The 13,445-nt window shown below is 41.6% G+C and overlaps 1 protein-coding gene across 1 annotated transcript in view; it reads left to right on the top strand.

Moving 5' to 3' along the window:
- The window catches only part of FER (FER tyrosine kinase), a gene marked incomplete in the record, with an annotated part of 3,568,968 nt that overhangs the window by 432,609 nt on the left and 3,122,914 nt on the right, over positions 1–13,445 (top strand). The window contains 1 exon segment of the mRNA XM_044064275.1: positions 8,586–8,844. Within this exon segment, the coding sequence (XP_043920210.1) occupies positions 8,647–8,844 (198 nt within the window).

The following is a 13,445-nucleotide window of genomic DNA, read 5'->3' as shown; positions in this document are numbered from 1 at the left end:
TAGGTCTGCAGAAGCCCAGCATGCAGAAAGATCAGTTGTCAACCTGATAGATCTTTACAGCTCAGAGAGAGAGAGAGAGAGATGCCAGTCCAGTAAACTAAAGGAACAGCAGGCTTTACATAGTTTGAGTTTCCAGATAAGCAAATGGGGTCTGGAACACAAAACTGCCACAAATTCCTAACTGAAGACCCAATAAAGCAGTTACAAGGTGAAATGTTTTGGCAACTTGGACAAGAAAACACCACAAAACACAGGGGGACCTGACAACCTGCACAGACACACCCTGGTAGTCTGAGGTGATCAGTAAAGAAAAGTGACCAGAAGTCTAACCATCCGGTAGGAAAAAAAAAATGTTCAGCATTTGTAGAAGCTGTCATAGCAAAGGATGGGACCTAGAAATTAAGGGAAGGAGAAACATCAAAGCCCGCTAAAAGCTTAGTACAAACAACCAAGTATAGCTCTAATTAACTGAGAAAGCAACATTTCTAGGCAAAGAGAAGACAGGGAGAAATGAAACACCAAAAAGAACAGAACTGAAAGTAGATAAAAATAAACTAAATCCTCTTACAGCTTGAGACTGTGAAATCCTCTATCTGATCACGGCAGTGGCAAACAAGATCTGGGGAGTTGGGGATGGTGTAGTGCAGTATGGGAAGAGGGAGGAGCTCAAGACTGGGATCCAAGTCCTGGAAATGCAGCCGAGCCAGATCCAAGGGTCAGATCCATGACCCATCAGTGAGGAAGAATGAAGGGGACAACATCAGATCCACATAGTTTCAGACAAATGGGTTATATGAGTTCTGAAAGTCATTCATCAAGGTTATAAATAGCAGTGGGAGGAAATCCTCCTTTCCAGAGAGTAATCTTTCATCCGCCAGACCAGACTGTTTTTTCCATATGCCCTTCATCACATGTCCTCCCTGGAGGTAATAGAACCAGTTCCTTTTTCCCAGATGGGGAAAGGTTTTTATTCAGGGATGTGTTTTAGTGCCAAACAAAGAAAATGCTTGGAGTCTAGTTCTGAATCTTTCTTTTTCTAAAACTTGTTCATCATAGTTTAAAAGTTCATAATGAAGTTGCTTCACAATTTGTTACATCTTCCTCATTCTAGTTTCCTGGTAACACTAGCTTTAAAAGATGCTTATCACATCCCTATTCATCCAGACTTCAGGTGTTTCTTAAGGTTTTGTGTGGTTGTATCACATTATCAGTTGTCCACCGTAGTGCACCAAGGGTGTTCACAAAGTGTCTAACTCTAGTAATAGCTCACTGCAGGCTATAGAGTACCTACATTTTCCCTATTTAGACTACTTGCTGATCTTTGCAGTCTTTTTTTCAAAATTTCAGGAATCTCTCACTTGGGTGAGAGATGTCTCACACAAGCTGGGTTTCCAACAGAACATTCAAAAGTCTTTTTTTGACAACTTCACACAGGATTGTGTTCCTGTGGTGTCAGCTCGACACCTCCGTTTAAAGAGTTTTTCTTCCACAAGAAAAAGGTAGATCTATATATAAATCTGTTTCTAAGGTTTTCCCCTCAAGACTTCACTCACTGTGAGCGAATACCTCAGGATTGTGGGTCTCGTGGCATCTGTATTTCTGGTGTTACCTCTGGTAAAACTTCACATGAGAAAGATACAGTGGTATCTGAAGTTTTTTGGTCCCAGCAGCAACATCCTTGGTATGGGGTTTGTTAGAAGAGAAATCACTTGGTGGAGACAACAAATATACTTAAATCTGGGTATCCCCTTCTTTCTCCATGTTCCAAAGCAGTCAGTCATTGTAGATGCCTTGGACTTCGCTTGGAAACCAGTTTCAAGACGGATAAAAGTTTAAGGTGTGTGGACCACCAAGCACAAATGCAAGCACATAAATATAAAAGAGATCTTGCCCTGATCAAGGCACTCGACTCTCTGAATCATGTTTGGTCTCTGGACCCTCTTCCGGCTGTTACAAGCAATAATACAGTCATGTGGTACATCAACAAGAAAAGGGACAGGCAACCAAGCTGTACCCCCTGCAGACTAGCCATTTTAACAAGGGATATAGCTTTGTAACACTCTCTCTCTCTGCAAGCATCCAACATTCCGTCAGAACAAAACTGTGTGGCAGCCAAGCTGCGTAGATCAAGAGTAGACCTTCCATGATGGATACTAGATCACGAGGTCTTTCAAGATTTAATCCATTTGTGAGGAGTTCCTGAAGTTGAGCTGTTTGCCTCCTCTCTAAAAAATCAGCTGGCAAGATTTTGCTCCAGGACTTAATGCAAGGAGACCTGGAAGACATGCCTTTTCTTTTCCTTGGACAGGAATGTTCCTATATGCTTTTTCTCCCTTTCTACTGATATGTAGGGTATTTCTGAAGATTCAGAGGGAATTTCCCAAGATTACAGTTTTGAATCCCTTCTTGTTCAGGTAACCATGGTTCTCCTTTCTGTTGGAAATGGCCTCAGGCAATTAAAACAAGCTTCCTCACAGACCAGGTCCACCCACACAAGAATAGGGGTGTTTGATACACCCAACCCCAATCAACTTCACTTGACTGCCTGGATGACAAGGTCTTAATTCACTTAAGGCACCTGTTTACTGAGGATGTGCAGCAGGTACTAATGGAGGAGAGAGAGGCTGGTACTAGAAAATCATGTATTAGCAAATGGAAGACATTTTCTAGTTGATGCCAACAGCATAACCAGCACAAATTCAGTGCAAGTTGTTCTCTGTTTTTAAACTATTTGTGTAAGTTGCTATCCTGTGGCCTTTCTTACTCTTCCATCAAGGTTAATTTATCATCCATTTTAATGTGTGTCATTGGCTCCCCCTGTTTCAATACATTCTCACGTTTAAAATGTTTTTGAAATGGGTTTTGCATAAGAAGCCTCCAAGAAAACAGGTGACCGTTCCTTGTGGTCTTAATTTTGTATTACAGACGCTAACGCTTGGTCCATTTGAACCAGCTCTTCTGGCTGACTTGAGGTTGTTAACATGGAAAATGGTTTTACTGATTAATATGACCTCTGCAGGAAAGGTATGCATGTTACAAGCTCTTCTACTGAGTCAACCCTGTCTCATTTTCCACAGAGAAAGATTTTCTTTGAGAACTAATCCTTCTTGTATGCCTAAAGTGGTGTCCAAGATTAATTTAAGCGAAACTATCCATCTCCCCATTTTTTTTTCCTGAACCTAAAAATGAGCAAGAAAAGATACTCCATACCTTGGATGTCCACAGAAAACTCTAGTGCTGTCTTGACAGAACTAAATCTTTCAAATCTTTGGATCAATTGTTCATTTCTTTTTAAGATAAGAAGAGACATCCTATGTCAAAACAAACTATTTCCAAATTTTTTTTTTCCAAATGGTTGTCTAAGGGTATTACCCTTTGTTATACTCACCACAACAAACCTATTCCAGGCAGGGTCAAGGCCCACTTTGCCAGCGCCTTGACCTCATCTGTGTCTTTTTGATAAGGGTTAATTCTAGAAGTACACTAGTGACTGCAATTTGGTCCTATGTACATACCATTGCAAAACATTGTAAGCTTGATTCCTTTTCTAGGTCTAGATCAGGCTTTGCTAGAATCCTTCTCCAGGGTTCCTGAACTCTTCTTCATTTCAAATGTAGGAAGGTAGGGTAATATACACACATAGCAAGGCTACAGCACTAGTGATCAATATGGTGAGCATAGTGCAGTTGTTTAAGTAAACTTGCCATAACGGTCTATGTTTGAATGATCACTGCTGCAGTAGTTGCTCCTTCTCTTCATCCTCCTTTTTTTGGTTTGTTTATCCCAGGTTGTGGATATTTCCTTTTTTTATTCCTAGCCTTGTCTTTTCAGGGTTCAACCTCCCTCTTTCTTTTGGCATGAAAGCTCTGAACAGCTTGGCTCCCAAGCCTGTCTTTTTGGTTATCTCACCTTGAGATGACTGACAGTTTGGGTGCATTGAAGGAGCCTTGAAGCTTTGGAAGTCTGTTGTCTCCTTTGCAGGATGTAACCCACATAGCTAAGAGCGTACTGCAGCAGTGGCAGTCAAACATCTGTTAAGGTAAGTTTACTTACACAGCTGTGCTTTACTCTTCAGAAACTTTGTGAATTATTTAACATAAACACTAGTAAAGTATGCTGACAGTTTTGAATTTTGTAATTATAAGTAAACCAGTTACTCCTTGAAAAGACTGATAAAATAAGGCTTGCGTATCAGTTATGCCGCCATGGTGAATATAATAGAATAGCCTTGGATGAGTCACTTTACTTATCTAATTCTGAGCATCAGGAGCTACATAACTACAAGATGATATGGGAACTCTGCAGGGAGTTCTCTCATCTAGATTATATAAGTTAAAGCCTTTTCCAAAATGTTATATTTATCGTTTTCATTCCTTAAGCTAAGATGATTAGTCATTAAAGGGGAATATTACTTTGGATTGGAAAGTACTCTGTAAACCATTTTATAGAAACTCCAGTCTCAGAATTATTTAATTGATGAGATAACCATTGAATAATGTGCTCCTGAATCCTACAGCACTAGCTTCATTTTCCACAGGGAAGTATAGTGCTTCATAACATGCAGATACTTTGCATATATTTGTGGATACAGACATGTCTTGCCTTTTTTAGGATTATTTGATAAACTGAAAGAAGAAGAGCTGTTAAGAGAATTATTGACCTTGGTATATTGGTTATTGTGGGTATTTTTAAGGTACAGATGAAATCTAGCCAGTAGTGTTGTTTTTGTTTTATTTGTTAAATATTATATTGCAACATTATGGATGGATTTAAAGAAACTTACAAGTAAAGATTTTATACATTTTGGAAAATGATAGGCAGAACAGTGGTGAAGCTAGCAGTACTTCCACCTCACAGCAAAAAGATCTCTATTTTGATATTTGGCTGGGGTAACGTTTGTGTGAAATCACGTGGGTTTTCGCTAGTTGTTACAGTTTCTTTCACTTCCCAAAAATACATACATTGAATTACCTTTCTTCAAATTTGCTGTAGGTGTGCATATATCATGTCAATGAGTTAGAATGTGCATTTTGTGATAAGCGGATGCCCTCTCCAGAATGCATTTTAATGCCTTGTGCCCACTGGCTGTTAGGATGAGTTCTGACTTCTTTGCGATCCTGCAAAATATAAAGCTGGTTATCTGAAAACGGATAGATGGCTCAACAAAAGACTTCACCAGTTATTTTGGATGTATGTCTTGGTGTTCTACTTGAAAGCATGTAATGGAACCCATTCTATTGAAATCATGTTTATTGAAGTAGCTTATTTGAAAACCTTTTGTATTGAAGTGCTTTAGTAGTGAAGCACAGAGTTATCACTTCTGTTGTTGTTATGTAATGGCTGAGTGTGTGGAATTGGTTGCTGGCTTGTCCATAGTTATGTGACCATTATGTTACTGGGTATGTGTGTTGAGAGTATAGGAGGATGGGCATAGGCATCTCAAAAACAGTGGTTCACTTGCTTTTGCTCACCATTTTTGTGCTGATGGAGATATAGTTTTGCTTTGTTTTTGTCATGTATTTGGTGGCATACATATCATATTACTATTCACAAATGACATAGAATTATTTATAAAATTCTGTCTAGCTGGGCTGGCAGTATCACAGATGGCACCACTCGCACTGAACCTGAAGAAATTGCCAACCCCCTGGCTGACAGATTTGGCGATAGTTTCACCCCCCCCCCCCAGTCCCCACCAGCCATACCCCATAGCATTCCTGACACCTGTCTTCTATTCAAGCATTTTCCATGGCCAAATATACGACCTCTATGGGACCAGATAACATCCCAAGCTGCATACTGAACACTCTAAAACAAGAGCTAGCGGATCCACTTAGCTGTCTCTTTAACCACAGCCTGAGCACTGGTTTTGTGCCGGAGGAGTGGAGAACAGCAACAGTAATCCCCTTGCACAAGGGGGTCCATAAACCAACCCTGGGAACTATAGACCCATTAGCCTGATCAGCCATATCTGTAAGGCCATGGGGAGAATCATCTTGGCACTTACCAACCAGGACATACACAACCTTCAGACTTTTGACTCAACTGAATTTGGTTTTGTCAAGGGTAGATCTTGCTTATTAAACCTGGTGAACTTTTTTGAGAAAGTTACCAAAACCCTGGATGTGAGGGTAAAGCAGTACAAACTGCCTGTCTTGAATCAGCCAAGGCATTTGACACAATTCCCCACTCAAGGATCATTAAGAAACTCTCCCAGCTGGTATCAACCCATTTTGTCACTAGATGGGTAGCAAACTGTCTTACTGATAGAATGCACCTCCACCAGTAGACCAGTTATCAGTGGTGTACCACAGGATATGTACTGGGCCCTGTACAATTTGAAATTTATTTTTTGGAGTCCAGTCAATGGTTGATGGCCTGTGGCTTACAGTGTTTGCAGATGACTGTAAATTGGGAACAGTCATAAAGTCCCCCAACGACATCAGCAAATTACAGAAGGGACTGACACAAACAAACAGTTGGTGCCAGGGCCACAGTCTGAAACTAAATGCATAAAAATGCTTTGTTATCCTTTTGGCAGAGAAGTAGCCCCTGCTAGTTACGATATAGGTAGCACCCTTCTAAACTCATACAGTGGTGCCTGACTTGGAAATGCAGGTTAATAGCAATTTAAACTTCAATCACCATGTGTCTACAGTAGTAAGGAAAGCCTTCTACCTTCCCATAAATAAGGCCATCACATTCAAGGGCAGGAGGTCAATATACAGCTGTACTAGGACTTTCAGACCACTGATCGAGTACAATGCTCTCTTCTGTATGTGCCTCACCAGACACCTGCAGCAGCTGGAGAGACCATAGAGATTTCAAACCAAGTGAATTCAGGGCCTCCAAGACATGACCTACATGGAAAGACCAAGAGCCCTGTTACTGTACTCTGTATCGTACAGGCTGCTGAGAGGCGACCTGTGTTTGTCCCCATAGAGCCATCTCTAACCCTGCCCTAATGGAAATGCTGCACATCCAGAAATCAAATGAGACAAGAGTCACTCAGTACAGAGATCTCAACCTGGCCTGCGATATTAACAGAACTTGCGCAAGAGACACATATGTCTCCCAGAGATTGCTGCTCCTCTGGAATAAGCTCCCAGTTCATGTGAAGCAGAGCTCATCTATGACCCTATTTAAGCTCAACCTTGAAAGTTGGATGGGAAACCACAAATTCGCTATGGGGGTGGCACCTATGGCTGTCATGGAGAGGGGCACCTGGTGTTGATCATAGTATCGCTCTGCAAACAACGACCATCTAAGTATGGTCAGCTAGGGTACTTTGGGGGGGGGATATGTGGCTAGGTTTGTAAAAGCCCTAGGGCCATTAGCCAAGTAACTTCCTATGAACCTGTGAATTATAGTAAGTACAGAACTTTCATCTTTCAGAGTAAGTTGTCAGTTGCTAAAATACATGGTAGTTAATTAAGACTTGGACGGTTTATGTCTGCACATGTTTACTTCACTGGGTTGACTACTGCGTTGCAGAATCTTTGCAGATAAACTTTTTTGTGTTCATATGAAACAGTCTAAGCATTCTCTAAATAAATCAAAAATAAAAGTAAGAGTTAACTACAGCCTTCTTGTGCTATCAGCCTAAGTGCAATATTTTTCTTTTTATTGTGCATGTTTTTTTGGGAATCCTTCAAAGGAATTTTGAAAAGTAGTGCACTAGCTGACCATCTAAATAATCAGTGCAGAAGAGCGAGCTGACATTCTTGAAGACCCAGCATTCATAACAATAAACAATACTGCTGCGGCAAACTAGCTTATTTAAAACAACATCTCAGATTGCATATATATGACAGCTTTAAATGATACCATAGTTGTTTTTGTTCCAGATGGCTATAGGAAAGAAGTAAAGGGCACTTTATTTGTAGGAAGGGAATAGGTTGCAAATTACTGTTAATTATTGTACATGTTTGATAAGTTTTTAGTCTGTCTTAAAATCCACTTTGTAATGACTGCCAAAGAATGAGGTTCAAATTTGTGAAGCCAGGTCCATTTTGCATGTGAAACTTGCAGGGCATGCTGTGCTGCAACCTGCTACTTGTGTGCAGCTATGTCAGAAAGCTGATAGAAATCTCACAGCAGTCTGGGATCATGTTGTAAGCAGGCTGCAGTTTGAAACCACCACGATTTCAGTGAAACTAAATTTGATTGCGACAGACCCCCCCAAAAAAAACAAATATTTGCAAAGACTTTGGACTTTGAAAATACACTTTGTAGTCTTAAAAAAATTGGTTCCTGTAATGTACCATTCTGACTGGATGCTAGCCGTGTTTAATCTCACCACTGTCTGCTGCACAAAAATGTCATTAAACAATTACAACTGTTGACCTAACATGCCATTTTTCAACTAAAAGACTAGTTCATTAAACAGCTGCATAACAAAACACAGAAACATTGATCTTATAACTTAAAATCCTTGCTTCATAAATGAATAAAATTGAAATATGCCAACAAGGATGAGTGCTACTTCTCCTGCAGTTCTTTAAATGATGATCATTAGAAATTTAACTTGTCATATGTTACATTCATCTTGTATGATATTTAACAGCTATTTTTTCCTTTTCTAGAGAATGCACTGACCCCAAGGCCCTCCTTGTAGCTTTTGGAGCATAAAGTGCCTTATGAAAAATGGGATTTGGAAGTGATCTTAGAAACTCTCATGAAGCACTTTTAAAATTACAAGATGGAGAATTACGCCTGCTAGAAAATGTTAAAAAATTCATGACTTTGCGAATTAAAAGTGACAAGGAGTACGCATCTATGTTGCAGAACCTTTGCCAACAAGTAGACAAGGAGTGTGGGTTGCAGCTGAGTAATGTTTCCAAGGTAAGAGTGCTTGACAGCAGCAATAAGAGGATTGCTCACATACTTTTCTCTGCTGTCATAAGTTGTAATTAATTTGCTTTAAAGAGGTAGTGTACTGTGTACTAAAAAAAAAAAAAAAAACACGCAGCCAGCATCTTTTATACTCAAGATCCTTAAGTTTTTCTTTCCTTCTCCTTTAGTACTTCAGAAAATTATTTGTTGGCAAGCTGTATGGTGTGTTAAAAGATTATTTTTTTTATGTTTTACTGTTCTGACCACATCGTTGCTATACCCAGTAGTGATGGACACACTGTGATATCATACATACTAAGTGCAATTAGAATGCAGTCAAGTTTATTGTTGAGATATCAAGCTGCTGAAGTCAGCTACTGGTGTAAAAGTTGGTCTACACGTCTTGCAGAATACCATCACATAGAAGTGCTCTTATGAGCAATGTGATGTGTTAAGAAAAGAAAAAATATAGTTAAACGGTTTCTTAATTCTGTTGTTTTCCCCACCTGGTTTGGCTGATTATACTAAAATTTTGAACATACTTCTTACATGATTTTGTAACATACAAAGCAAGCCTGGCACAAACCCACATCACACTGGAAGATGCTGTCAGTAATGCCTTTTACAGACTTGTGTATGTAGTGCTTGTTCTTTATCATGTTTAAAAGTCAGCAGTTCTAATTATGCCTTGGATTTCTTATCATGACTTGCATTTTTTTTATTACCTTTAAAGTCCATATATCACTGGTTTGTTTTTATTGTTTTAGCATCTTGTAAGAGTGCCCTAAAATGCAGTACTGGCAAAGTATAGTATTGAGGAAGATTTTCATATCATCTTTTTCAGGTGAATGAAATCTGTTTATGAAGTCCTTGATTCTGCGGTTGAGAAAACATTGGTTAGAAATGAGAAACCCTTACCAGTGTTTGGAGTTTTATTGTTGATGATTTTTTTTCCTTTATGACTAATCTAACATATTCGCCTTCCTCCTTTACCTAGTTGACTCTTTCGATGATGTCCTTCAAGGATGCATCTGCAGTCCTTACAAATGGGTTGTCCTGTCGTCAGGCAGCCCTTCGGTCGGCCGGATTCCAAAGTCTGGGTCTGGCCTCGGCTGGTGTCGCACTTCACCCGACGTCATAGCGGCAGTTCTTCGGGTATAAAGGCATCAGCCGACGCCATTTTCCTCAGTCTTTCTTGCCGTGTGGCGCCCGAAGCAGAAGCTGTTCGCAAGTGCTGGTCGGTCAGAACCAGAGATTACTACTACAAGTACCGAAGACTTCTAAAAAGCTAAGTACCCCGTTGGGGACTCTTTCTTGCCTCAGCCGATGTCAGAAAAAGTGAATAACTGTTTAAATTGTGGGAAACAAATACCTCATAAAGATTTCCACTCTTACTGCTTACCTTGCTTAGGCCCAGACCACGACGTAGCAGCTTGTCTAGCCTGTGCTTCTTTCAACCGACGAACGCTTAGACGTCGGTCGGAATTTGCTGAAGAGTTTTTTGGCTCCGCTTTTGCTTACATTATGCCGTCGGATACTCCGACTACGCAAATTTCTAAAAACCGCAAGGAAAAGGACCGACACTCGCGGTCCGCGGTTTCGGCCGAAACCGCGGTTAAGCCAATCTCGAGTGTCTCGGTTTCGGCTGAAACCGAGTCCACGGTTCTTCCTTCGGCCGAAAGCTTGCCACTTACCGAGGCCTCATCCAGCTTGGCTGAATCTGCTACTGAAATCACACCTGCTCTTGCAGGTTCACAGGATTTATCTGATACTATCGCTTTGGATATTTCTACCCCTGCACGTGGAGCTGCTAGGCCTCCTGCATCCATGTCGATTAAGGCCTTTGCCAGGGCTAAAGCAGCAAAAACTACCAAAACTGTGCCTGCTAAGACCCCCTCTCACAGGCCTAGTTCTAGTTCACAAATGCTTAGTCTAGCAGAGGATCTCATTTCTTTGATCCGGGATCCCAACCACATCCAGACAGGGCCTCTCACCCACCTCCAGAGAAGAGGACTAGAGTAGAGCCCCCTGAGCCAGTTTCTTCAGATGGCTCCTCTGATGAGTCAGATAATTCAAACCCTCCAGAGGGCCCTTTTTCTCCTTATGAGGACTCTGATGCAGAAGAGTCCATTCCTTCTGCCTCTCCTCCTGAGGAATTTTCTTTTGGGGAAACCTTGCATGCTATGAGGGAACAATTTCAGTGGCAGGGCCAGGATTTTTCAGACTCTAGGAAAAGGCTTAGAACCTTTTTGCATTTGCCACAGCATAGGCCTTTAGCCATTCCTCCAGTACTTACTGTTGTGGATGATTCTTTTAATGATGCTTGTACTGCTCCTGATTCTCTTCCTCCGGCCCCTGCTAAGCCCGATAGGTACTACAGGGTTCCGGACACACATTATCATTTGTATAAGGCCCCTTTTGCAGATCCCAAAACTATCTCACAGGGACCCAAGGCTGTAGCAGCTACCAAAAACCCCCTCCCCTCTGAAAGGGAATCTAGGGCCTTAGAGAGATGGGGTAAGAAAATTTACACTTCTGCTACTCTTTCAGCTAGGGCCTTGAACTGTCAATTCCACATGATTCAGTATCAGGAATTTATGTTAGAACAGTTAACTAAAAAACTGTCCTCGGATGAACCATTAGACAAAAAATCTGTACAGGAAATGGTACATAACATTCAGCAGGTCAGTAATCATTCCTTAAAATGTGGCTATGATGCACTGGAGGCTTCCTTTAGATCAGCCATGACTGGCACAGTGATCAGAAGACATGCATGGTTAAAAGAGCAGTCCTTACCAGACCATGTTAAATCAAAGCTCCTAGATGCTCCCATGGATAAGCTCAATTTGTTTGGCTCCCCTGCACAGCAGGTGCTGAAGAAGGTGGAAGAGAAAGCAAAATCTGTACAGACAGTCAAGGATTTCTTGCAGGTCCAGCCACCAAGGTTTAGCAGGAACTGGCCTTCCAAGAATTGGTCCTTTCCAGACACCTCCAGACCTCGAGAGGCAGGAATAGGCGCTCAAGAGGCAGGGGTCAATCCAGAGGTGCCTACAGGGGCGTCAGTGGCAGGCTAACAACCAGCGAGGTGCAGCCACAGATCCAGCCACCACCACTTCCACAGGACAATCACAGTGACTTGGCTCTGGCACCGCCTACCAGGGAACAACTAGAGGCACCCTTAGGCGGAAGCTAGCCTTATTTTCAGTAAACTGGCATTACATCACAGGAGACAAATGGATTTTACAGACAATAGACCAAGGTTACAGGTTTCACTTCCATACTCTACCAAGGAAGAGAGGAATGCCAAACCTACCTCCAAATCAGAAGACAGAAGCTCTAGAACAAATAACTCACTTACTAAGGATGAGAGCTGTAGAAAGGGTACCATCTATGGAATAAGGGCAAGGATTTTACTCCAGACTCTTCCTGGTACCAAGAAAAGAAAACCAATGGAGACCTATTCTCGACCTGTCCGCTTTAAACACATACCTCATTGTTCCAAAATTCAAAATGCTGACCCTACAGCAGCTTCTTCCCATGCTGGGCAAGGAGTCTTGGCTGGTAACTCTAGATCTCAAGGAGGCATACCTGCACGTCCCCATACGACCAAATTGCAGAAGATACCTCAGATTTCTTGCAGGATCAGAGCATTATCAATTCTCAGCATTGCCCTTTGGCTTATCTACTGCGCCCAGAGTATTCACGAAATGCCTGGCATCAGTAATTGCTCATTACAGGCTTCAGGGAATTCAAATTTACCCTTACCTGGACGACTGCCTGTTACAAGCGGACAACAAAAACAAATTAACAAGAGATTTGCAAAGGGTCATTCATCTACTACAAGCCCTGGGATACACAATCAATATAAAAAAGTCAAGGCTGATACCATCCCAAAGGATAACCTTCTTGGGTGCAGATCTGGACACAACAAAACAAATGGCATTCCTGACAGTAGAAAAACAGGAGCATCTCCCTTTCTACTTCATGGCATTAACAAAGCAGAACCAGCTAACAGCAAGAAAAGTCCTGCAAGCTCTCGGTTACATGGCATCCTGCATAATATTGATTCCACATGCCAGACTACATATGAGAAAGTTACAGTGGTACCTAAGGAATTTATGGTCTCAGCACAAGCACAGCCTAGAAACCCAAATTCCAATAATTCCATGCCTGAAGCAAGAATTCCAATGGTGGGCTCAGGCCTGTCAATCAAACAAGGGACTGCCCTTCCACAGCACTCAACCAAGCCAGACCATCACAACAGACGCCTCAGACCTCGGTTGGGGGGCACACATGCTGGACAAGTGCATACAAGGCTTATGGAATCAAGACCAGCTGCACCTACACATAAATCAAAAGGAAATGCTGGCAGTAAAACTGGCAATTCAGGCATTCAGACCATTTCTTCGACAGGGTCAACTGCTGATAAGGACGGACAACACCACAGTTATGTGGTACATCAACAAACAGGGAGGCACACATTCATACCCTCTATGCCGGATGGCAATGGACCTCTGGAAGGTGGCACTGAGCTTCAACATTCAGTCACAAGCAATTTTTGTGCCAGGAAAAGAAAATATACTAGCAGACATCCTAAGCAGAACTACCAC

Source organism: Protopterus annectens, chromosome 2.part2 (assembly GCF_019279795.1).
Source record: "Protopterus annectens isolate FY-2018-M chromosome 2.part2, PAN1.0, whole genome shotgun sequence".
Lineage (NCBI taxonomy): Eukaryota > Metazoa > Chordata > Ceratodontiformes > Protopteridae > Protopterus > Protopterus annectens.
The sequence above is the reverse complement of the archived record's forward strand: the minus strand, read 5'-3'. Positions and strand labels throughout refer to the sequence as shown.